This window comes from Desmodus rotundus, chromosome 9 (genome assembly GCF_022682495.2).
Source record: "Desmodus rotundus isolate HL8 chromosome 9, HLdesRot8A.1, whole genome shotgun sequence".
Lineage (NCBI taxonomy): Eukaryota > Metazoa > Chordata > Mammalia > Chiroptera > Phyllostomidae > Desmodus > Desmodus rotundus.
Window position 1 is genome coordinate 107,027,431 of NC_071395.1, and position 23,050 is coordinate 107,050,480.

General features: G+C 57.0%; 1 protein-coding gene across 6 annotated transcripts in view; it reads right to left on the reverse strand.

Annotated features, from left to right (window-relative positions):
* Nucleotides 1-20,339, reverse strand: part of HDAC5 (histone deacetylase 5) — a 34,379-nt gene extending 14,040 nt beyond the window's left edge. Inside the window, exons 1-4 of one of the 6 annotated variants that reach the window (XM_053910882.1) lie at nucleotides 20,185-20,339; nucleotides 14,327-14,537; nucleotides 7,312-7,383; nucleotides 4,521-4,605 (exon numbers count right to left, since the gene is read on the reverse strand). In XM_053910882.1, the coding sequence (XP_053766857.1) occupies nucleotides 4,521-4,605; nucleotides 7,312-7,383 (157 nt within the window). In that variant the 5' untranslated portion in view covers nucleotides 14,327-14,537; nucleotides 20,185-20,339. Of the gene's footprint in view, nucleotides 1-4,520; nucleotides 4,606-7,311; nucleotides 7,827-14,326; nucleotides 14,538-20,184 lie in introns of those variants that run through there. The other 5 variants (XM_053910881.1, XM_053910884.1, XM_053910883.1 and 2 more) reach the window with 5 other exon arrangements.
* Nucleotides 20,340-23,050: the final 2,711 nt, after the last annotated feature.

Consider the following 23,050-nt stretch of genomic DNA (forward strand, 5'->3'; position numbering starts at 1 on the left):
ACAGTGTTGTTCCCGCATAAGCAGGAAGCTCAGGCGAATGGAGAATATTAATCTGCAGGCCCTATGGGGCCTGGACAGGATGCAGCCAGGGGTCTCCCAGGTCGTAACCTGGCTCCATCCAAGACAGAAGGGGCGGCAGCTGAGCAGCTTGAGTCAGAGAAAGGGTGGGGGAAAAGCACCGAGACCCTGAATGCAGCCTGCTGGGCACAAAACCTAGAGCCTGGCTGGCCTTGCACCCCCCATAGATCTGCGCCCTCTGCCAGCGTGGCACGAGCAGAGCGAGTGGCGTGGCAGTGCTGCCATCAGAACCAACACCTGGAAGGGGAAATGGGTGTGTCATGAGGGGAGGTCCTTGACCGATCACCTCCTGGAGGACCGAGAAAGGCGGGAGAACCTCTGGAAAGGGAAGAGAGTGGGCAGGAGGACACTGTTCCTTAAGAGGACAGGCTGGGAATCCGCTAGCAAGCAGACCACCGAAAGGCCAGGGGAGTGGTCACGCGGAAGGGCAAGGCCCTGAGTCCTCCCTTTACCCCCATGCCTCCTACTGACGGAGAGTTGTAGGGAACAGAAAGTACGCCAGACAGCCAACACAACATCTCCCTCGGGGGGAGATGGAAGCATCGCCTACCCTGCTCCAGACTCTGCTCCTTCCTGGGGACTCTGACCCTTTCTCCTGGGAGTGGTGACCTTAGGGACAAGCAGCAACATTATCTTGTCCTCTGGTCTTCTGCAGGTGTGACCAACCCCACCCCCATGGAGAAGCCCAGCCCACGTGGCTGGGTGGGCAGGGCTGAGTACTTCCAGTCATCAGTGACCCCACGCACACCAGGCGCCGGCTCAGAAGGAGCCTCCCCGTCCAGCTCACAGGCACAGCTGGGCAGTGACGACACCTTTCTTCTCATCCAGCAGGGCCTCCTACCTCTGCACAAACCCCCTCAGTCAGTGAGGGGCCCCACAGCAGATTCTTCGGGCGGCACAACCAGGGATGGCCCAGATCCTTGGGGGATGGGAGGGGCAGAGCGATAATGCAGATGCTTTTGGGGCGATCGCTGGGAGGACTGCCACACAGCCTTAGACTGCAAAGCGTCCAGGCAGAGGGACAGGATCCCCAAGCATACACGCAGCTCTAGGACACGAGAAGCGGGTTTTAGCAGCACCTGTGGGAATAATGGTTCAGGGCCAAGCCTTCCGCCTGCTCTGAACACGTCACAAGCCACGTTCTGGCTCCAAACCCTCTCCTGGAGAAGTCGCCACCTCCAGGGTCCCTGTGACCCAAACACTGGCAGCAAGGAAACGGTACCTTTAGTCCCCCTTGAAGAAGCCCTGGAGGGAACGGGCAGCACAGCGTGTGGGCCTGCCCAGCAGACCTAAACAGCTTAACAGGCAGCTCTAAAAGGCCCTGCTCCCGGGAGCCACCGGCCATGGAAGCCGAGGGAGAAAGGGGTAAGGAGGGTATGCAGATGTGAGGGAGGCGGGCATCGGGACACCTGAAACATCCGCGAAGAACAAGAACGAGGCCATTCTTGATAAGCCCCGGATCCGAGGAGCCACCCTAATAAAACTGGGGAGAGGTTTGTAAAAGGAGCTTTTGAGATCGCCTGTTTCAACCCCCTCATTACACAGACAAGGAAACCAAGCCTCTTAGGCTTCTGTTCAGAAGGTCCCCCCAGCTAAGTAGCAGGGACTCAAACTCAGGCATCCTGACTCCCAGCTGAGGCAGGCTACCTGTAAATACTAGCCCGTGCAGTGTGGCTCCAGCGCGGGCACCCCAGGCACTGGGCACACACCAGGCCCAGGGAACTGGCCCCTCTGGAGAGCAACAGGCAGGCAGCCCACCATGGCACGCAGCCTCTTCTCCCAGCACCAATACCCTCAGGGGCAGGCTGGGGAGTCAGCAGCTTCCTTAAATGTCTAATGACCTCATTCTGTCCCTCTGGAGAATGGGAAAGGGCTCTTGTCCCTTTGCCGGTCTTGAGGGATTTTGGAAGGAGGCAGTGAATAGCGTTTGGCACTCCTCCCCATGACACCGATCGCCCCTCCCCTCTAAGGACAGGTTCCCAGGGTCTATTTCTGTGCTCCTGCACGATGAGTGAGGCCAGTTCAGCCTCAACAGGTAGCCCCTCGATTCAGACAGCGCTTCCACACGTGCGAGCTGGGGATGGCTCTCACCTACGTCCCGTGTGTAACACACATCCCATCACATAATGGATAGGAGCGACAGCTCTGGAGTAAGAGAAAACCAGGGTTCAAGTCAGGCTCTGCCACTGCCTAGGACAAGGGACCGAGCACATCCCTGTGCTCCGTGCAGGCACCTGTGAAATGGGAGTAAGAATAGCACCTACCTCCCAGAGCAGTCCCAGCTCGGGAGAAAGAACACACGCACAGCAGCCTGGCACAGGGCCTGGGGAAATCTCAAGAGGTGCTAGTCAGGGCCATTATTAATGGCTCCTGACATTTCCTGGACCCCTTTGGCAGTCTAGGGAGGCCTGTGGACCACTTCTCAGAATGTTTCTAAAGTGAATGAAATAAAACACTTAGAATCACGTGGGGCCAAGTTCACAGACCACCTGAATTCTAAGGAAGTCAGGCTTAGACCTCTGCCAGAGTGAGGCTTTAGCTCTCTGATTTCAGACTGTCCCAAGGTCAGGCTATGGCCCCGTCCCAATCAGCGCCTTTCCTGTGGGCCCCACAAGGCAGAAAGCTGGAGTGACCAGCAGCTGGACCCCCGTGCTGCAGAAGGAATCTCTGGGAACAGACTCCTCCCTAAGGTGGCTCTTCCAGGCTTTCTCTCCTGCCTCACTACCTCCAAGGCAGGCCATTCAGTCGGTCCTCTGCGGCGCGGCCCGCAGGGATGGAATCCCTCCTGGCCCTCAAAGGCGTTACTTAGCACAGAGGAGCACGAGTGTTGAACGCTGCTCTCAGGGCCCCAGTTCCAAGCAGCCAAAAAGTGTCCCCTGGTATCTAGCCTTCCTGTGCCCACTGCCGGCGACACCTCCCTCCCCAGTTCTATTCCACATCTTCCTGGGCCCCTCTCCTTGCAAGGCAAAAGCAATGCGCAACTGACTTCAGAAACTCTTAGAATGTTAGTGCAGGAGCGTCTGCAAATCAGCAACTTAACTTCCCCAGTTGACAGAGGAGGACAGCGAGGCCAGAGAGAGAAAAGATGTGTCGGAAGTCACCTGGAAAGAAGGCGCAGGACTCAGGCTCGCTCTCTCTCTACCTCCCACTAACAAACAGGAGAAGCCTTGTAGGCCGCTCCTGAATTTAAAGAGAGATAGAGCGAGGAGCCGAACTCAGTATTAAAGATCCAGGGATCTCAGGGCCCCCAAAACACCGGAGCCCAGGAGCACAGGGGAGAAGGGAGCCATGCAGGTGGACTCCCAGAAACCGTGAGGCAGGCTGTGTCCCTGAAGGACCTTAAGCCTGAGGGGTACAGAGCCCAAGTGGAAGGCACAAAGTCCCTCACTGGTGAGGACGGAGTTCGTCACAGATCCTGGGCTGCTATGTGGAGGAGCAACAGACTCCCAGCCATTTCCAGGAAACACTTGGGCACCAAGCTAGAGGCAATTAAAAGGCACACTAACCATTGAAAGTCTGCAGCTGTTGCTGGGACTGTTCACTCCACACCTGGGGTGGACAGCAGGGGCCTCAGGGCATAACCCAGCCATGAACGTCCAGCAGGGCAGCCTGCCCACCTGGCTGCTTGCCACAATCCCCCACCCTGGCAGGGGTTTAGCCACCTGCTCCCCGGCGTCTCAGGACATCCTTCCTCTCCAGACTGCCAGGCTAGAAGCTGCATTCAACTCTGCCTGGGGTAACCACCTCCCTCCTTTTCCACTAGGCCCTTCTCCCAAGAGTCCTAAAGCCCACCGAGGCCTCCCAGGGGTGCTGGTGACATCCACTGGCAGGCTAGTAGGCCCCATGGCCGCTGTCCACATGGCCCTCCCTCAAGCATGGTGTGAACCTACTGCCATCAGAATCACCTGAGATGGGCCACAACGCTGGGTTCTGGGCTGCCGGACAGGACCCAGACCCGGAGGTGGGGGGCAAGGCTTGGGAACCTGCATGTTACTATGCTGCTTTGGTAATTCTGATGCAACTGAAAGTTTGAGAACTACTTTCTCATACAGTCCTGGGACTGGCTACACTCATTTTGGCTGCCAACCTGCCAGCTGTTACAGCTGTGTGTGTGGACACGGTTAATCTGATTTCCTGTCTGGCAGCTGCGCAGCAGGAAAGGGACAGCTGAGGGTCTCAAAAACACGAAGAGGGGATGAGGTAGGAGGGGAGGGGGAGGGGAGGCTGTCTGAACGGGACAGGGTGTGCAGCGCTGTTCCTGAGCCCCCTTTCTCCTGGTGGGCTGAAAGCCCTGCAGGAAGGGAAACGGCTGACCAATGGTCTCCTCTCAGAACCCTCTCCAAGGCCAGACCGGTCTCTGCTCTCCAGGAGCGCGAACTTTGGCGGTGCAAAGACAGGCCTGCCACACAAAGTCGTGCGGGCTGTGTATCAAGCAAAGGCACCTGACTGCAAGGGCGGGTCTGGGACTGAGATCCAGCCGATGATCCAATGGCTAAGCCATGCATTCTGGCACGAGAATGGATCCACCTGAAAGAAGGGCCACGTTTTAAAATTTGCACAAAGGAGCTCTTGTGTGCGTTGGCAGTGGCCCTACACAGAGACCTGAGTCCGAATCCCAGCTGTCACTTACTCTGTGGCCGTGGACCAGTTCCTTAACCTCTCTGATCCCCATCAATTATAAAACATGGCTATTAATATCTTCCTAGAAGAGATAAGGAAAGCACCTGACACCCTGTCACTTAATACACTGTAATATTAGTTCCCTTCCCACCAGAGTCTCACCCTTGCTACCCACCCCACACCCTACACCTACACACCTACACACCTACACACCCACACACTCGGCCAAGCCTGGAATGGTCTGAAGAACGTGAACAAGAATATCCAGGGGAAACCCCAAGACCAAACCCACACCCCATGGCACTTCTGAATGTCCCAATATCCACAGGACCCTTTCCTGGCACCAGCGGGGTGCACACTCTCCCTCACTGGGGAAGGGGAATTCTCCTCACGCCGGCTCACACATCCTGCACGTTGCCCAAAGATCAGTTCTGCCCGGTCCAGGCCGGACGGGCCTCCAGGGCCCACAGAAGGTCGGCAGGGGATCTCCCAGCACCCTCAGCATCATTCACTCATCCCTGTGCCAGGCACTGTGCTAACGCCGGGAAACGGCCAAGAACGAGACAGCCCAGAGCGCAAAAGACTCCCCTCAAGTGGAATTCCAGACTTGTTGCCGGAGAAGGCAGAGTCCAACCCAGAAAGCCCTGTTCCCCAACCTCTCATGCTGCAGAGGACGGCCGACACACTCTGCCCAAAAAGCGTCCCTGGACACCTGCTTTTTTAGCCACAGGCTCTTGCATCCTGTCTGGAAACTGATCAAGATTGGGGAGCGGGGGTGCGGGGGGGGGGGGGGGGGCGGGACACGACCAGGCTGCCTGGGCCCTCATGGCCATGTTTATCCTGGATAGATTTTTTTTAACCCAAAGGTTAAAGTGTTTCTATTTGAAACATCTATTTACATTCCAGAGTCAAAAAAAAAAAAAACAAGGCAGCCCAGCTCCCAGCCTATATCTGTCCCCAGCCGCGTCACAGACACAGCATCAGAGTTGCGCAGGGGGGACATTCTTAGCCCTCTCCCCGAGCCGCTGAGGTGACTCATGTCTCCCTCCTGCCAGCATGGACCACGCCGCCGCTCAGAAGGCTAGGCAGTGTGAGTGTTGGGCGCGCGTGGGGAGACAGGGATCTGCAGAGAGAGATTGGCTGGGCAGGCACACGTAGCCCTAAGGAGAGGATGGGGATAGCGGGGTTCCCTCCTGTAAGGATTCTGGGGTTTAACTTGAAAGGTGAGAGAACTCGCTGAGGAGGCAAGGGACAGCTGGAACAGAGCAGGATGGGTGGACCAATACGGCATCTGCCAGACGGGGTAGAGCTGCCCCCAAGCAGATGCCCTGCAGACTCAGTCCTTTGCTTCCCAAGAGACCACCTTGACTCCTAGAGGCTTGGGGGTAAGGGTCAGTGGACGGGGTCTTTAGCTAGAGAGTTGCAGACTCCAATAGACCAGGGCTGGACCAATCCCCAACATTCACACTTCCTTCCCGGGGATGTGGAGGGCTTTGCAGGGCTGATCCTCAGGGCTATGCCCCTACCCTAGAAAACTACATGGGCATCCCTGCCCAGGCAGATGGCAGGCTTTGTTCCAAGGGTTTTCCAAATCTACCCAAAACATTTATTTACCCTCTGACACATCCCAGTTCAGCTGCAACCTTATCCCTGGATGGTTTAAAGCCAAATCACAGCTCCCACCTTCCAATTCAAAGCTTGGGACCCACACCCACGTACCCAGAGGCAAAGACTCCCAATACATACACACTCTGACACCCACACCCAAGCGCCAAGCCACTGCCAGGAGGGGCCAAGCGGGCATGGATCCAGCAGGCCCCTCCCTGGAGGAAGCATCTTGTGGTGCCGGCCTGGTGGGAAGGCTGTGCCAGAAAGGCCTGATGCTGCCAACAGGTTCCTGGGAGGGAGTGGCCCAGCTCTGAGCGACCCCACCTCCAGCCAAGAGCCAAAAAAGTCCCTGCTTAGAAGGTGGCAGGGCTAGGGGGTCCTCAAGCCTGTATGAAGACCTCTCTTCGCCCTCATGAGATGGGAACAAACCAAGGCCTAGGGGAAGGAGAGACATGGGGGAGCAAAGACCCAAGGCTGCAAAGGCCCCCGACATCCCAGCTGCCAGCCTCTGCCTAACTCTGCCACAGATGCACAGGCCCCCTCCCCAGGTGTCTCATTCCCAGGGGACTCCTGACTGAGGACTCTGCTCCTCAGAACCCAGCCCGAGGAGCTCAGGCAGCTTTTATTCCCATGAACACTCAGCCACGGCTTCTTGCCCTGCCCAGACCTGGGGGGCAGGCAGCCCGGGAACAGGTCCCTGACCCACTTCCCCCTCTCTGACCATGGTGCCAAATGGGCCAGGATCCCCTAGCGATCCCCAGCCCCCAGCAGCCAACGCCAACCCCGAAGGAGGGGCTCAAAGGGACGCAGCACAGTGCAGCTGAAGGGAGGGCAGGAAAACCCACCTTGGTGAGCGTGGCTCCTTGACTACCCATATTCTCAACACAAAGCCCCCCCGAAAGATCTAAGCGAGACCCCACCTGGATGAGTCTCAGAGCCAGGTGCTCAGCGCCTGGGAAAGGACGCCCAATGGCAGAGGGCAGGTGGGGACACGGAGGCACTTACCTGCCACAGGGATGCCGTGTAGAGCGGTCCGAGGCAGGATTTCCAAGGTTGGTTCCCGGCCTGACATCCCATCTGCTGAGAAACAGGATTCCGTCTCATAGATGGTCTGCAGCATCTCCACGAGCCCCTGAGCCTTGGGCACCAGCAGCATGCCAGGGAGGGGGCCGCCCGAGGCGGGAGTCAGCCAAAGGGAAGGTGGTCGGGCTGGCCCTCACTGCTCTGGGGCTCCTGCAGGACGCTGCTGCCAGGACCCACACTTGGGGAGGTGCTTCATCCGGCCTGGGCACTCCTGGCGGCAGGAAGAGCCAGGAGGCCCCGGAGCTACGGGCCCAGCTCAGCCCTACAGGGGCATTGGACAAGCAGCCTGTCCCCAGCTCTCAGGAGCTGGAGTATGGCTGAGCACTCAGGGGACAGGAAAGGAAGCTCAGCAGGCAGGCGGGCTCTCTGTGTTCCCTCCCAGCCTTGGGTGACAGCTATGGAACCGGCTCCCTGCTCCTCCTTCCCGAATGAGCCGCCGGCAGCTGGCAGGAGACTGAAATAGCAGTTGGGGGAGGGCCCTGTCTATAAATAGGTGGAGCATGCTCAGGGAGCCGCCGGCTGGCTGCCAGGAGCCCAGGCCTGGCGGAGGCCCCATGGGGGGGAGGCGCGTTCCACCCCAGGAGGAAGCGCCAGGCAGGGGGATGGGAACAGGGGAGAGCTTGCACTCAAGGCCAAGGCCACAGAGCCCTGTGGCCAGAGGCTGGGCTGGGGAAGGGTCCCACCGGAGCACCCACACATCTCTGAGAGCAGCTCTGGCCCTGCTCTTGGCAGGTGAGGGGCTAGAGGCCAAAAAGCAATTCCACCCTCTACCTTCCCTTTCACATCCAAGCAGGCAGAGAACAGGAAGGGCCTTCTAGGAGGATGGCAGACAGGGCCACCTGGTCTAACCCTGCACCTTCCTCGGAGTCCTCCTAAGGGCCCAAAGGGAGCTGGCTTAACTTGGGCTCTCCCTCAGAGCTGGGAGGTGCCTCTTCACCACCTCAACCAGAAGACACAGCTGGGCAGCAGCTAAATGGCAACCTACTGGGGTATCACCTCCAGAGGCTGCTCAGCTTCCTTCCAGGGGACAGTAGACTCTTCCTGGACAGGACTCACCCCAGCCGAGGGAAGGGGACCTGGCAGCACCTGCCGACTCTCAGAGCACAGGTAGTTCTTTCCCAGCAGTGTGCCAGGTGTCATGCTAACAGCAGCACACGCAGCAACTTATTTATTCTGCATGGTGACCTCAGAAGATAGATGCAGGTCGGGAAACTGAGAGATGAAGTCACTCACCCTTGGTCACAGAACTGCTTACATGGGAGGGCCAAAAGGTCTCAGCTCTAAGTACCACAGACCACTGCCTCCTGCACATGGAGTACAGGAAGCTGCCCCGGGGTTCCCGGGTATGATGACCCCCGGCACCCACGCTGGAACAGACTTGAGGTTGGAGCCCCTCTAAGAAGAATCAAGAGGCTGCCAGCATCCCGCTCTTCCCCACCAGCCACAGATATGAGAGGGCAGCTCCTGTCCTGGGGTGCTCCTGGGACCCAGGACTGATGCCCCACGACAGATGGTGATACCCACCTACCCTGACCACCGATGACCAGTCCCTTTCCTAAGGTTGTGCCTGCCACTGGTACCGAGATCCCACTTGGCCCCCTGACCTTACTGGAGCCTTTTAATAGCTTGGTTATTCCTGGGTCTGTGTCCCCCTCCCCCTTCCTGATGTCACAGTTGCTATTTTGGAGCCCCCTCCTGGCCCCTTCTTGCCCCCAACTCCAGGCATGGAGCCAGGGACACCTGTCCTCTCCCTGGACTGGATGACCTCACCCTCTTGTCGGGAGTCGGCAGGAGCTGGCCAACCAAGGACACAGTGGCTGTGGCTCCTAAACCTCATCTTCCCAGTCAGCGTCTGTCAGCCCGGGACTGCAAAGGTGCCTCCTGCCCTCAGGTACAGGGGCACGTGGACAGCGGAGGTGGCAGAGGTGGGCATTCCCAGGCCACAGACTGGCTGGCAAGATGTCCATTTGGGGGCGAGGGGTGAATAGGACCTAAACAAGTAAGTATCTGGGGCCTCAGCTTCTTAGCCAAGGCTGACTCTAGAAAAATGGTGATGGAGCAGTGCCCTCCCAGGGGTCTGAGGTTAGTAGGCACCTCAGGGTGGGTCTGGGGACCTCGTTCACCACCCCTAACCCCTACCTCATCCTGGCCAAGCAGGCTCTCTCCAAAGGGGGGGAAAGTAAAGGGCAAGGTCCCCTCAGTGGAGTGATGGGCAGCAGACTCAAGGGAGCCCAGACAGCCAGGGGTAGCAGCCCCTCCCAGCCCAGGACTCCACCCACCCACGCTGGGAGCAACCGGAAGGGCTGGCTGGCCCTGTCCGGGCTCTCTCTCTCTCTGCCTGCCCCAGGCACAGGAGAGTGCGGCAGAGGAGCCCTGCTCTGGAAGAGAGGAAGTCACCAGTTACAATGACTCAAAGCAGGGCCCCCAGAAACTTGAGTGGTCAGAAACCTAAGCAAAGAGCTCTCTGCTCAGGGAAGATAAAAAGCACCCAGGAGACTGGGCACCCAGAAGTGGCCAGAGCCCGGGGTGTGGGGCAATTCCCAGCACTGTTATGATTTCTAGTAACAGTAAGAAGTGGGAAACAAAGCATCAGACACAGCCAGACAATCCTCAGCACAGTTCCTGAAATCCTCTGGGGCAGTAAGAAAGGCAGCCTGGGATGGGGACAAGTGTCTTTCTTTACTTCTGAGATTCAACTGATGCAACAAGATCTTCCTGCTGCCTCACCTCATCCTCCCTGCTCTACAGCCCGCATCCTCATGGCTCCCATCTCCTCCTCATCCCCACTTGTCCCGCAGCCCCACGTGCCACCCTACAAACCTCACGGAGCACCTACCAAGCATGGGATGCACGAGCCTCATTCAGACCCAGCCCCATTCCCATCAGAACCACAATGACCTTATTCTGTCCCTTGGAGGCTGGGGTCAGGCCTCCTGACCCCTTACACCTGGAGGAGGGGAACCCAAAACTGGCTCCTTGGGCTCCTCCAGGCTCCCCTTTCCTGGGCCCCAATGGCTAGGGTAGGGCTAACCAAAAGGAAGGAAGCAATGTCTGCTTTGTGCACAATACCAAATCCAAGGGCTGGCCCAGGTGCACCCCAGATGGAGTGTGGGGCGCCAGCTTCCCTGGGATCCCAGAGACATTGCGCCTGCCCGCCCTCCATCAGCTCTCACCTACCCTTTGACCCAGTCATGCTGGAGCCCGCTGGCATCGCCTTGGTGCTGCCATATGCCTGGTCCCATGCTAGGTGCTGGCTGAACCCTCTCATTTGGAACCAAGTCCAGCAAAAACATGAACACCTACTTTGGCATCTTCCCCATCCCCTCAGGGTTGACCCTGCCTCCTCCCGCCATCCCATTCTAAGCCTTCAATGCCTTGGGAATGATGAAGCAGGGAAGAGGAAGTGGAGTAGACCCAATGCATGGTGAGCACAGAGGTGTGCCAGAGGCACCTAAGGGGAGAAGGGATACTAGGGAGTCCCCTTCCCAAACCCCCCACCCCACACTGGCACTGACCCACTTTCTCCTCCTCAGGGCTGGCTGCCCGCCTTCCCCAGGGGCTCAGAGGCAGAGCCGGAGCTGGAGACTGGGAGGCAGGACGCCGAGGTTCCTGGCTCCACCCCATGCCCATGCCCCAGTTTCTCTGGTCACCCAGAAAGGAGGGGGCCGCTGCCCTCCTCCCCGCCCTCCTGGGAAAGGGAAGGAGAGAAAGTGTGGAGTGTGCTGGGAGGTGCTGGGCAGGCAGGTGTTGTCACGAAGCCTGTCTCCCTCCCACGCTGGGAACAAGGAAGCTGGCTGCCTGCCCCTGGAGCCCCGTCGCCATCCAGACTGGCCTGCACAGCGAACCTCGCTCCTGCCCTCTCCTCTGGGCAGCGGCGCAGAGCACAGGGCAGTGACCAGAGCCGGCCTAGGTCCCAGGGCTCAGGGCAGCTCCTCCGATCTAGTCGGGCCAAACCCAGGAAGGGGACAGATCCTGCCGGTCCTTCGACACCACGGAGGGAAGCGGAAGTGATCAGTTCCAGAGAAATAAAGAAAGCCTAACACCTCAAGCCCCCTGTTGCCTGAAGAGAAGCCAGACACTAGGCAGGGGCCCCCTCAGGGAAGCAGGCAGCCCCCTCAATGGGCTCTGCCTGTACCCAGGACTAGAAAAGAGGCAAATCAGGTCAAACGCTGGCATTCGGCCCAGCCTGGAAGTAAGTCGATCAGCTCCCACACCCCATACCCCACACCCCACATCCCGAGGAGGAGAGGTCAGCCCCAGAAGTAAACCGCCCCGAGGCCCCGCCTGCTGCCCCTCACCCAGAACTCTCTCTTACTGACTCAGCTGCTGCGGGGGCGGGGATGAACCCCCTTCTACTTTTCTTCACAGGCCAAGCTCTGGGTCTCACACGTTGGGGACAGGCGGCAAGGACTTATCGAACAGGAGAGCTCCTGGCCTGAGCGAAATTTAGGGAAACCCCAGAACAGTGCTAGCCTATGTCCGAAGGAAAGAGGAACATGTCTCTGGGGACTTGGGAGAGGGCGGGAGCACTCAGGGCCGGGCCACCTGGGCCCTGCAGACTAACTGTGCTCATCGTGCCCACCTCTCTGCCTGGCCTCGGGGTTCCTGGCTCTCCCTGGGCCTCTCTGCTGGGTGCCCACAGGGGAAGTAGACACCCACGTGCTCTAGCTACAATTCGTGGTTTTGTTTTACTTCCGTGGAGCCCAAAGGTATATGGTATGCAAGCTTCTGCCTGGCACGGGGCACCCACAGCCCCAGCCCCAATACTGCCCTGAGCTCTGGGAACAGTGGATGCTGGGCCCCTGGATGAGGATGCGCTCTGAAGGTGGCCATCCCCGGAGCAGCTCTCACTCCACAGGTGGGACAGCCAGTCCCGGAGCCCTGCCCCAGGAAAACTCCGTGGGAAGGGCCTCAGCGGAATGCCCTCAAGCAATGATCCCCGCTGAGGCCTCTTCACAGTCCTAAAATGAGGTCCTGGGTCTCTGGCCCCCTCCTCTCCCTCCTTCCCAAACACCAGAGGACAGCACCTCCCCCTACTGGGGGGAGTGGGAAAGCCGGCCAGCAGCCGCAGCCAATTCTATAGACCCCACTCAGGTGGCCCTTCCCTGCAAGGCTCAGCAGCCGCTCCCAGGCCGCCTGCCTGCTGCGCTGGTGGACGCCTTCAGCTATGGCCACACTCCTGCTAACCCTTGCAGACGTAGCTGCACAGGGAACGGGGACCACCAGCATCTGGAAAGGTGACCCGGTGACCTCATCAATCCGAGGTTGATTATTTTAGCCTTTTTTTTTTTTTTTAAGAGAATAAAATCCCCAAACTTGGAAATGTCCTTCCCAAGCTACCAACAGATGCCTCTGGGCAGCTTCTGTCCCATTGGCCCTGGCTCAGACCCCAGCCCTGGTGTGACTGGAGGTGGCTCCTGGACAGGTCAACACGGTAGCTCAGAGGAAAGATGCCGTTGGCACTACTGCAGGGGCACGGACACTGCTAGAGAAATGGGCCACTGCTAGAGAGATGGGCGAAGAAGTGTAAGAACCCCCCAGGCCCCTCCTCTCAGAGGAGGAAGCAGGAAGTCAGAGCTCAACAGCCCACCTTCCAGACCTCTCCATGTCTGACACCTGGCTCGGCCCCTACAGGTCGAATGAAGGCAAGGGCAGAAGTAGGGGGCATCTGAGAGGGAAGCACAACCCCTGCAGAAGGGAGCTCATCAGGCAGAGCAGAGTCGGTGGGTCTCGGGAGCCCAGCCTTCTCCAGCTGGCCCTCTACTCTGCCCGCAGCCCATGCCCTGGGCATGTGATGCTGGAAGGGAGGGGGGAGGGGGCCCAGCGTTGACCAACACCAATGGCACACAAAGCCAAACAATCCCACCAGCTTCCAGCTTCCCTGAGTCTGCTGGACCCCCAGGACCCTGGTGAGGGCCTCTCCCACCTGTCGCCAGCACCACGTCCAGCAAACTGACAAAGGGGAAGGAGGTGAGAAGGGGCCTGGGCTGCTCCCTGATGCCGCCCACCTCTGTCTCCCCTGCAAATAGGTTTTCACCTCCAGGACCTAACTCTACAAGAAGGAAAACCACCCCCACCCCTACAGAAAAAGATGTGGGAGACAGGACAGGCTATTGAGCAAGAAGGACTCTGACCCTTTAAGGCTGCACAGAAGGAGACAGCCAAGGCAGTTATTACTGTGACCACAGTGACCCATGACCCTGCTGTGAAACTCCTGAGGGTCCAGCTCAGGCCACTTGGACACATCCTCATGGGCATACACCCAGACCCACCCACACACAAAGAGGCCTGGAGTCCCACCCAGAGACTATTTCTGGCAGCCTGAGGCAGGCTCCGAAGAGCAGAGAAGAACAGCAAATCTCAGAGTCAAAGACCCCAAACTAGAAATCCACCATGTCCAGGCAAGAGAAGGGGTAGTGGACCTGACTCAAAGGAGAAAGCCAAGACCCCTGTACCTACATGTCACTGCACATCACCCCCCTTAATACCACATGCCCCAACACAGGCCAAGGCCAAAGACCCTGCAAACCTCTGCTAAAAGAAAAAGTACGGGGCACAGCGCAACCTGCCACCAGGGAAGGAGCCATCACCACAAAAAGGAAGCTGGGCGCTCAGCTACTGTGGAGAACTTCTTCTAATATCATCCCTCCGGACCGCCCAGAGACTCAGGGACCCACACCCCCTCTCAGGGCAGGCATGGGGACAGAACTGGACCCATGCCCCCAAGGGCCAGCCCAGACTGTTGACCCCCCAGTCCTCGGGTGCACCCTGTGGTCAGCAACTCCGGGTTCACGTCCGCCCTTTTCTCACAATGCTTCTCCTCTCCTGACCCCTTGTTCCCTTACAGCTCAGGCCAGCTGGGCTCCCGGCCCGCACACACGGGCCACTGCAGCCAAAGCCACCCCAGGGTGCCCTTCTCCAGCCTCCCGGCTCTTACCCGACTCGGTGGGAGAGTTCATGCCGGCTCTGGGCCTGCAGGAAGCTGGCGTTGGGGGCTGGGACAGGAGGGGATGGAGCTGCGATGATGTCAAGAGAGACAGACGATAACAGACAGACGGACGGGACAGGAGCCCGGGGCCGCTGTGCCTCTAATGCCCATCCGAGGCCATCCTTCTGGGCGAGGCAGTCAGGCACTCAAAACGGCATCCCTGGGGAGAGATGGAGCAGGGTTAGAGGCCCCCAACCCAGGAATCTGGGAGTTGAAGGAGGCCTCTGAGCTTGTTAGTTTACACCTGGTGAAGAGAAGGGACAACTGCCTAGGGGCACAGAGGGAATCCGAACTGGACCGAACCCTGGTCTCTTCTCTTTCTAACTGGTAAGGCCGCCAGCCCTCAAGGGAAGGGAAATGGCTACGGCAGTCACACCCCCACAAACTCCTTTTCAGGTGACAGTGCCCACTGCCAGGTGGAGAGACCCTATAGACTCCCAAGGGTGCCACATGTGGGGCTGAATGTGCACAAAGAACACAGTGCAGGGAGGCTTCTAAACTCTGTCCACGGTGGTGGGGAGATGCAGGGCTGACCTGAGGTCCCTGGCCCCAGTTAAGGGAGAAACTGGTATCCCAGCCCCAGCAGCCTGAGTTGGGACTCTCAGGTGAGTGTCATCTCCCTACTCTTGGATCCTCGTGCCACCCAACTCTCGAAATGTGACGTCTTCTATCTTGGTCTCCCCCTTTTCACAGTCGGCCCGGGAAAGCGGGCAACCCTCTCCTACCCATAGCCCATGCTGTTTCCAGGAATTTGGAAAGGCAGAGACATTCACCCCATATCCAGCAGCCCCCAGACTTGGGTCCAGGGCCCAAGCCCAGGGCTTTGTGGCCATTGCACAGGTTCTGCCCTATACAAGGTCCAAAATCTAGCCAGTGTTCTGCCTGCCAGACTATGGGTCCAACCAGAATAAGGCACCCAAAGGCCCAGAAGTAGGCCTGCCAAGGCCGATGTAGTAAGAGAGGATGTCCCAGTATTAAAAGACCAGGAGGCCCTATCTGGGTGGCTCAGTCGACTGGAGCATTGTTCCGTACACCAAAAGGTTGTGCTTTCTATTCCCGGTCAGGGCACACACCTAGGTTGCAGGTTTGATCCCCGGTTGGGGCACATACGGGAAACAACCTACTGATGTTTCTCTCTCTCTCTCTCTCCCCCTCCCCCTCTCCCTCTCCCTTTCTCTCACCAACCCCCATCTTTCTCTAAAATCAAAGTACATATCTTGGGTGAGGATTAAAAACAAGACCATGAGCTTGCTAACCTATCCCCACTCCTCCCAGAGCTAGTCCTCAAGACTCAGATACTACGCATGCGCCCACCTGCGCCCATCCCTAAACAGCCCACGAGCCACCCCAGACATGATCTCATTCATTTTCTTGCAAATGAAAGTAAGCCCAATACTCAGTGAAAGTGAGGCAGCAGAAAGCAATCAGATGAGGCTGAGAGACGCTGGATGTTTAAGCCCTAACTGTGCTCCCCCAGCGAGGAACAGGCAACGAGCTCTGGCCCTGGATAGCCCCACCTCCTGGCAAGATGAAGTCTCAGTAAGCCTTGAATTCTCATCACGGATTCCCAGGGGTGAGGTCCATATGGAGCAGAGTAGCCTGGGAGTCAGCCATGGCGGGGACACAAGAACACAGGCACGTACACACACACTAGGAAAGCCTCAAGTCTTCAAAGGCCTACTCTGCTCCTTGCCCTTGCCCACAGGGTTTGGACTCTGCAGCTGCAGAAAGGTGCACTCAGACTGGGGAGGTGCGAGGGAGCAGAGTGAAGGGGCTGAACGACTCCGACAGACACAGGTGCGGGGAAAGGACAAGAGAGGCCATGCAGGGCTGGGGCCAAGCTCAGGAATGCAGCAGGTGGGGCGGCTGGTGCCCTGGCAGGGCCAGCGTGGGCAGGCAGCTCAGCCCGTGCCCACCCGGGCTGGCGCCCAGTCCTGCTCACACCCTTTCCCGTGGGCTGGGGAACACAGCTTCACAAATTCCCACGATTCCCAGCAGCCCAAGTGGCCCAACCCATCTGCCTCGTAAAAGACACCTCCACAGCAGGATGCTCAGAAGGGGCAGAGCCTCAGAGGTACAAACACTGTGTCAATATCAAGTCCTGAGCCCCCATGGCCCTCATCCCTGGGAAGAAGAGGAAAGGAAGGGTTTCTAGAACTCCCAAGGGCTCAGGACTCCTCCCCACCCTGAAGGATGCCGCAGATCCCTGCGCCCTGTCCACCTGCGGAGGGCCTGCCAATACCCACATGGAGCTTCCCCCGTGCACAGGGGCCTCCACCGGGAGCAAAGCAGCACTCACTGCCCGATCACGACAGGCACAGATCCTTGTCTGGGGTGGAGCATGAAGTGGGGAAAGGGCAATGTGATGGTTAAAACCAGAGCTCTTTGGTCCCTCCTCTGCTAGAGAAAAATCACGGCTTGCCACTGTTACATGATGGTCTCATCGGGCAGTTTGGGGACCAAGAGCTGTGTGGCTCCTGGATCACAAACTAGTGAGCAGCCCAGCTTCCGTGACATCATAGGTAGGCAGATGCCATGGCTCTGTCCCCACCCTGCCAACTCTCTCAGTCCCCTGTCCCACCCCAGAATGAAACCCACCTACAACCTCCAGCCAGGACGGCAGGGCAAGGCATGAAGGAAGTATCTGCCCCTACAAGCTCATGGCTAAGCCACGGGGACTTCGGGCAAAAAGCCTAGAGGGGAACCCCTCCTACCCCATTCATGAGTAATGAAGACTCTGGCAGAGGCTGGGAGGAGAAGGGTGGGCAAGTGAGGGAGACATGGAGCAGTAAATCGCCCAAGAGACCACAAGTTTATGGTGCTGCCCTGCAGGGATCTTGTCCCTCAAACAGCCCCCTCGGAATTCCTGGGGAGTCAGGTGTCCCCCTGAGGGCTTCTCTGGTCCCTGGACTCCAGCATCACCTGCCAGCCTTCTCCTACCACATCAACTCTGGCCCTGTTAGAGGCACACCCGAGTTCTGAGCACTGTGGCCAGGGTCCCCACCCCAGGTCACAGGCGGCCAGGTAAACTGTCTGCACCAAATCCTGTGAACCCGAGATTGCCCCCAATCTGAGATCAGCCCCCAAAGACTACATCAGAAAGCTACAAGCGCAGACACCCCATCCCAAGGCACGAAAGACCTCTCCTCTTGACTCCTCCTGACTATAGCCATGGGAGACCATTTTCCCGAGCCTCCAAGAGCTTCCACTGCCTTGGACCTCCCCCAAGCTGGGCCACCAGAAGCCTGGGATTACCAGAGCCACGAGGGATAGCTGACTTGGATGTCCAGGCCCCAAACTAAGAGAAGGGGGAGGGCAACAGAGGAGGGAAAAAGGCATGAGGCTAACAAATTCATTTTTGCAATCGGCCCATTTCTGTTTGTCTGTTCAGACGCAGCTCCAGGCATCTGCACAAACCAGATGGAGGAGGCTGCTATTTCTAGAAAAAAAAAAGGGGGGGGGGTTGAGAGGGAAAGGAGGGAGGAGGCAGAGGCAGAGGGCAGAAGACCCAGTCTGTTTGCCCTAAAACCTCAGGCAGAATGATACCCCCTCCCCAGCACTACCAGACAGGGTCCCCATTCAAGAGAGGGCTGAGGCCAAGACTGGGGTGAGGTGGGGTGGGGGAGAAGAAAGGCAGAGAAAGTTTAATTAGCCAAAGTCAGCTACAGGCTACAATAGGCCCCCTCACAGGCTGCATCAGGTTTTCATTCATGAGCAAGCGACAGTGCTCCAAAAATGCCAAGAACCGCCCCCCCTTGCAGTGTCTCCCCAACCCCCCCACCAACAGGAGTGCGTCCTCTAGCAGGCTGGCTGAGCCTGATGCCTGTTCCAGACATCCCTCCTCAAAGGGATGTGAGTAGGAAGAATTAATTATTAAAGAGCAGCTGGTACTTCGGCACCGACTGTACTCCCCCCAGCTCCTATAGCTGGTCCCCCGCCCCCCTTACGCAGAAACACAAACTACCTCCCCATCCCCAGGCCCCATTTCTAAACACACAGCTAAGATGCCACCCCTAGAGAAGGGAAAGCAAACCTTTGTTTTCTGCAGCTACTTGGAGGGGGTGGGGCATGTGGTACTGCTGCACCCCCCCAACTCCCTCCAAATTATGGGACCCAGCCACAGAGGAGGAAATGTTGGGGTGGGGGAGGGAAAACCCGCAGAGCTAACATGTCCTCCATCCTTGCCCCCAAGTAACTTGCACCTGGTATCTGTCTCTCTGGTCCCTGGCAAGCGTGCATTTCCAGGATGGAGTGGAGACACTGGGCCCCTGCCCCCTCTAACTCAGAGACACCCCTGCTCAACTTGTCAAGACACAGCCCAGACCCAAGTCCAAGGGAGACAGAGCAAAGAGAGGATTCAAGAGAAGGGGCTGGAGAAAACCAAGATCTCCCCAAGCTGTGTTTAAGAGGGAGAGGAAGGAGGGAAGACTGGGATGGAGAAGCAGGCAGCCCCCAACATGGCTCACCCACCAACCCCAGCCCAGCATCTCAACAGCTAGCACAGGCCCGGGGTGCCCTGGTACCTGGAACACAGACTGAGGACCCTGCCTGACTATCTCCTGATAGAATATGAAGAGGCCCAGGGCAAGACCCAGCCCCTAGCTCAAGTCCTGCAAGGCAGGCTGGTAAGGAGTCCCTCTGGCCAAGACTCCTGGATTTCCCATCCCCTGCTTCCTTTTGTTCCTGTGATCTGGCTCCATCCTCCCCTCCCAGTTGGACCTTGAACCCAATCACCACCATCACCAACCCCAACCGAACCTAACGCCAAGCCCCAGAAGAAGAGTGGGCTCTGTCAGAGTCTCTCCAGCATGGCCCCCCAAAAGCAACTGCAACTGCTACCCATCACATCATCTCCAAAGGCCAACAGTGGGGGTAGATGGTCACCTCCTCCCGGAAATGGAGCACCCCCACCATCCCTTCTTCTCTCCCCCCAACCAACCAGACTCTCAGATTAATTACTTATCATCTAGCCAGTTCTCATTTCCCCAGGGGGCCAGAGAAGGGTGGGGTAGGGAAGCAGCCTACCCCCAGTTAAAAGACACGGGCAGCATTACCGCCTCCATGAGATACAGACCCAGGATGAAAAATGGGGGGCATCTACCCGAGACAAGAAGCCGGGAGCTTGCATCTCCTAGCTCGCTCGCTCGCTCGCTTTCTCGCTTTCTCTCTCTCTCTCTCTCTGGCTCTAGGGTGTCAGACGGGAGAAGAGGGTGGGAACAAACGCAATAACGCCTCACGGGGGAGGGGGTGAGAATGGGAGAGAGGAGAAGTAAGGTGGGCCCGCAGGCCCCCTCCTCACGTACGAAACTCTTAGGACACAAAATGAAAAATGCGTCCTTAGGTAAGGGTAGAAGCGCTGTGGAGTGGGCAGCGCCCCTCATCTCAAGAGTACCAAGAAAGGGCTGTCCAGAGAAGAGGAGTCTGCATAAAATCCGGGTGCAGGGTTCAAATCGCTCCGCAACGCAACATGCGCCACTCTGGAGGGGACAAATCAGACAGCTCCAGCTGTGTCCCAGCCATTTGGGAGTGCGGGTCCCAGGAAAGCGGGCCCCTCCCTTACCTGCAGGAAGGCTCCCCTGCAAGGCAGGAGCGGGAGGGGCGCGCGCAGTAACCCCAAGGCCCGGCTCCCGAGCTGGCGATGCTCCCGGGGGGGCGCCGGCCGGCACCGGGAGCCTGGAGGAAGGAAGGGGGGCGCGGGGCGCGGAGCGCGCGCTGGGAGCCCGCTGGCAGCGACGGCAGGAGGGTACGCTGCCTCGCGTTCCGGGGACCCGAGGGAGGTGGGATACGGGGTGCTGCGGTGCGCTCACCCCCTGTGGCTCGAGCTCCGGCTTCGCGGGGGGCGGCGACAGCAGCGGCGGCGGCAGCAGCGGCAGCGCCTCCCCGACGGCTCCTCCATCTTTGCGGCGGCTCCTCCGGCTCCGCTCGCCGCCGCCACCAACAACAACATTCGGAGACGTCACTCCTGTCACGTGACCCGACCCGGAGCTAAAAATAGACCCAGAACCCCCCCCCCCCCCCCGCTCCGCCCCAGCCACCACCAACCCCTCCTCTCCCTCGAGGCCCTCCCTGCGGGGCGGGGCCAGCAGCGCCACCATGACAGCTTCTTAAAGGGCTGGTACCTGCAAAGGCTGGGCTGGGGAGTGGGTGGAATGCAAGGGATGCGAGCCCCGCGAATGGTGCTGGAAGGAGCTCTACAGGCGGTTTGGTCTGGCTGCCCGGGCTCAGCCTTCGGGACGCTCGATTTTCCTCCCCGCGCTTCCTCGACTTCCTTTTCAAACCGTAGATGGTGCAATCCTTGCCTGCCTGAGCGTCTTCCTAACACGCCCTGCCGCGGTGGGGGAGGGGAACAGGGGGACGGATTCCTAAGGGCTGGGGGTGCTGCAGAGGCCCCAGCCTAGATGCCAGGCTGGGGGGTGGGTAGCTGGAACAGGTCTTGAGCTCGGGCCACACATACCACCTCCATGCCAGGGAACGAAAAGTTTGGGAAAAGCTAGGGTATGGTTGTCACAATCCAAGGCCTTCAAAAGGAGAACTTCCGGTCTTAGACTTTGGTGTCCTCTTCCTCTACACCTCCCCTTAGGACACAGTGTGAGTATGTGTGATTACACCTAGACAACTTGTCAATGACCCAGTAATCCCACGAACAAAAATGTATTCAAAGGAAGTAAACATTTATGTGTTCAAAAATGAGTATGGGCCCTAGCTGGTGTGGCTCAGTGGATTGAGCACCAGCCTGCCAACCAAAGGATCGCTGGTTCAATCCCCAGTCAGGGCACGAGCCTGGGTTGTGGGCGGGTCCCAGTGCGGGGTGTGTGAGAGGCAACCACACAGTGATGTTTCTCTCCCTCTCTTTCTCCCTCCATTCTCCTCTGTCTAAAAATAAATAAATAAAATTTTGGGAAAAAAATGAGTATGGAAGGAAAGAGATTGTTTATCATGATGTTTAAAGTTGGAAACAAATACCCATCAGTAGGATACTGGCAAATAAACGGGCACACTTACTCAGTGGAATGCCATCCAAATATTTAAAATGATACCGTCTATATTCACCCGAAAAGATGCTTATGATATATTGCTTTCTTTAAAATCAGGAATCAAACGAGTACTACAGAATTGCTCCATTGTAGTAAACAACAAACGATTCATATGTCTGAGTATGTGTGTATAGAAAAAGCCAGAAAAATAAATACCAAAATATTTACCTTTGTTTTTCTTCTTTATCTTTTCCTGTATGTCAGAAGTTTTACAACTATCGTGTATTATTTATCTAATCAGAAAAAGTTAATGACATACATAAATGTTTCTGGTATAAATGATAAAGGTTCTTTCTACAAAGTATCTCATGAATCAGTTCCCACTGACAAATCTCCAGCCCCACCCCTTGTACTAATCCAAATTATCCCTCACCTGAGACACTGTATCTGCCTCCCCAATTAGTCCCCTCCCTGCATCCATCCTAGCCGCCTCCCCAAACTAGAGTGACCTTTTTTAGAATACAAAGCTAATCAAGACAGAATTTAAAACCTTTCCAATTGTATCACTGAAATCTGTATCTGGCCCAGAAAAGTGGTTTTCAAACTTTAAGTTTCTTACAAATGACCTCGGGAATTTGTTCAAAACGTTAATTTATGAACCCTATCTCTAGAGATTACTTAATATATGCTTTTATTGATCCTGATAGCAACTTGTAAATATAGAAATTTACGTTTACTATGTATGGTTCAGTGTCCATCTCTGTAAGCTGCTTTTTAAAGAAAAAAATTATTTTGTTCTTATTTTTAGAGAGGGAAGAGGAGGGAGAAAGGGAGGAGAGAGGGAAACATCAATGTGTGGTTGCCTCTCAAGCGCCCCCTACTGGGAACCAGGCCCGCAACCTGACTGGGAATCAAACCAGCGACCTTTTGGTTTGCAGGCTGGTGTTCAATCCACTGAGCCACACCAGCCAGGGTTCTGTAAGCTTCTTGAGTGCAGAAACCACACATTTCCACCCAACACAGTACCCGGGGGAAAAAAGACAATGAATATTTATTAAATGAAATGAACAAATGTTAAAATATTAAGCCAAAGTAAGCACTTTTTGACTGGACAATGAATTCTGAGCAGAAAGCCTGCCCCCACAAAGTTATCCTATGTCACTCCAAGACAAGGGTCCCCCTGCCTCTGTTCTATAGTGAGGTACCACCCTTTGCTGCTATTTTTATGTTGTCTGTTGTTGTTGGTTGGTTTGGGCTGGGATTTTGCTTTCTCGGTGCTTATGTTTTGCCGCCTCAAGCAAATGAGCCACCTGAGAAAAGAGATAAGATCACATTTCTTGTTGCCTTCCCAGCACCTAGCACAGCACTTTACGCATAGCAGGTACTCAGTGAAGGCTCGGGGACACTGAAGACTGGAATTTCTTCTCTCGAGATCTCAGAACATGAGTAAAGAATCTCTCCATCTGGTATGACAATATGTCAAAAACTGTCTCATGGAACACCTCCGCTAGGCACTTCCCACCCCATAGATGAGGGAACTGAATAACTTGCCCAAAGTCACTGAGTTCATGTAAGCAAAAACAGGGATTCAAACCCAGGTCTCTCTGTCCCCCAAACACAAGGAACAGGCCCTGGTGGAGATGGGCTCCCAAGCCCAACACTCCAGCCCTCTTCTCTGAAGGTCCCTGAGATTATCACC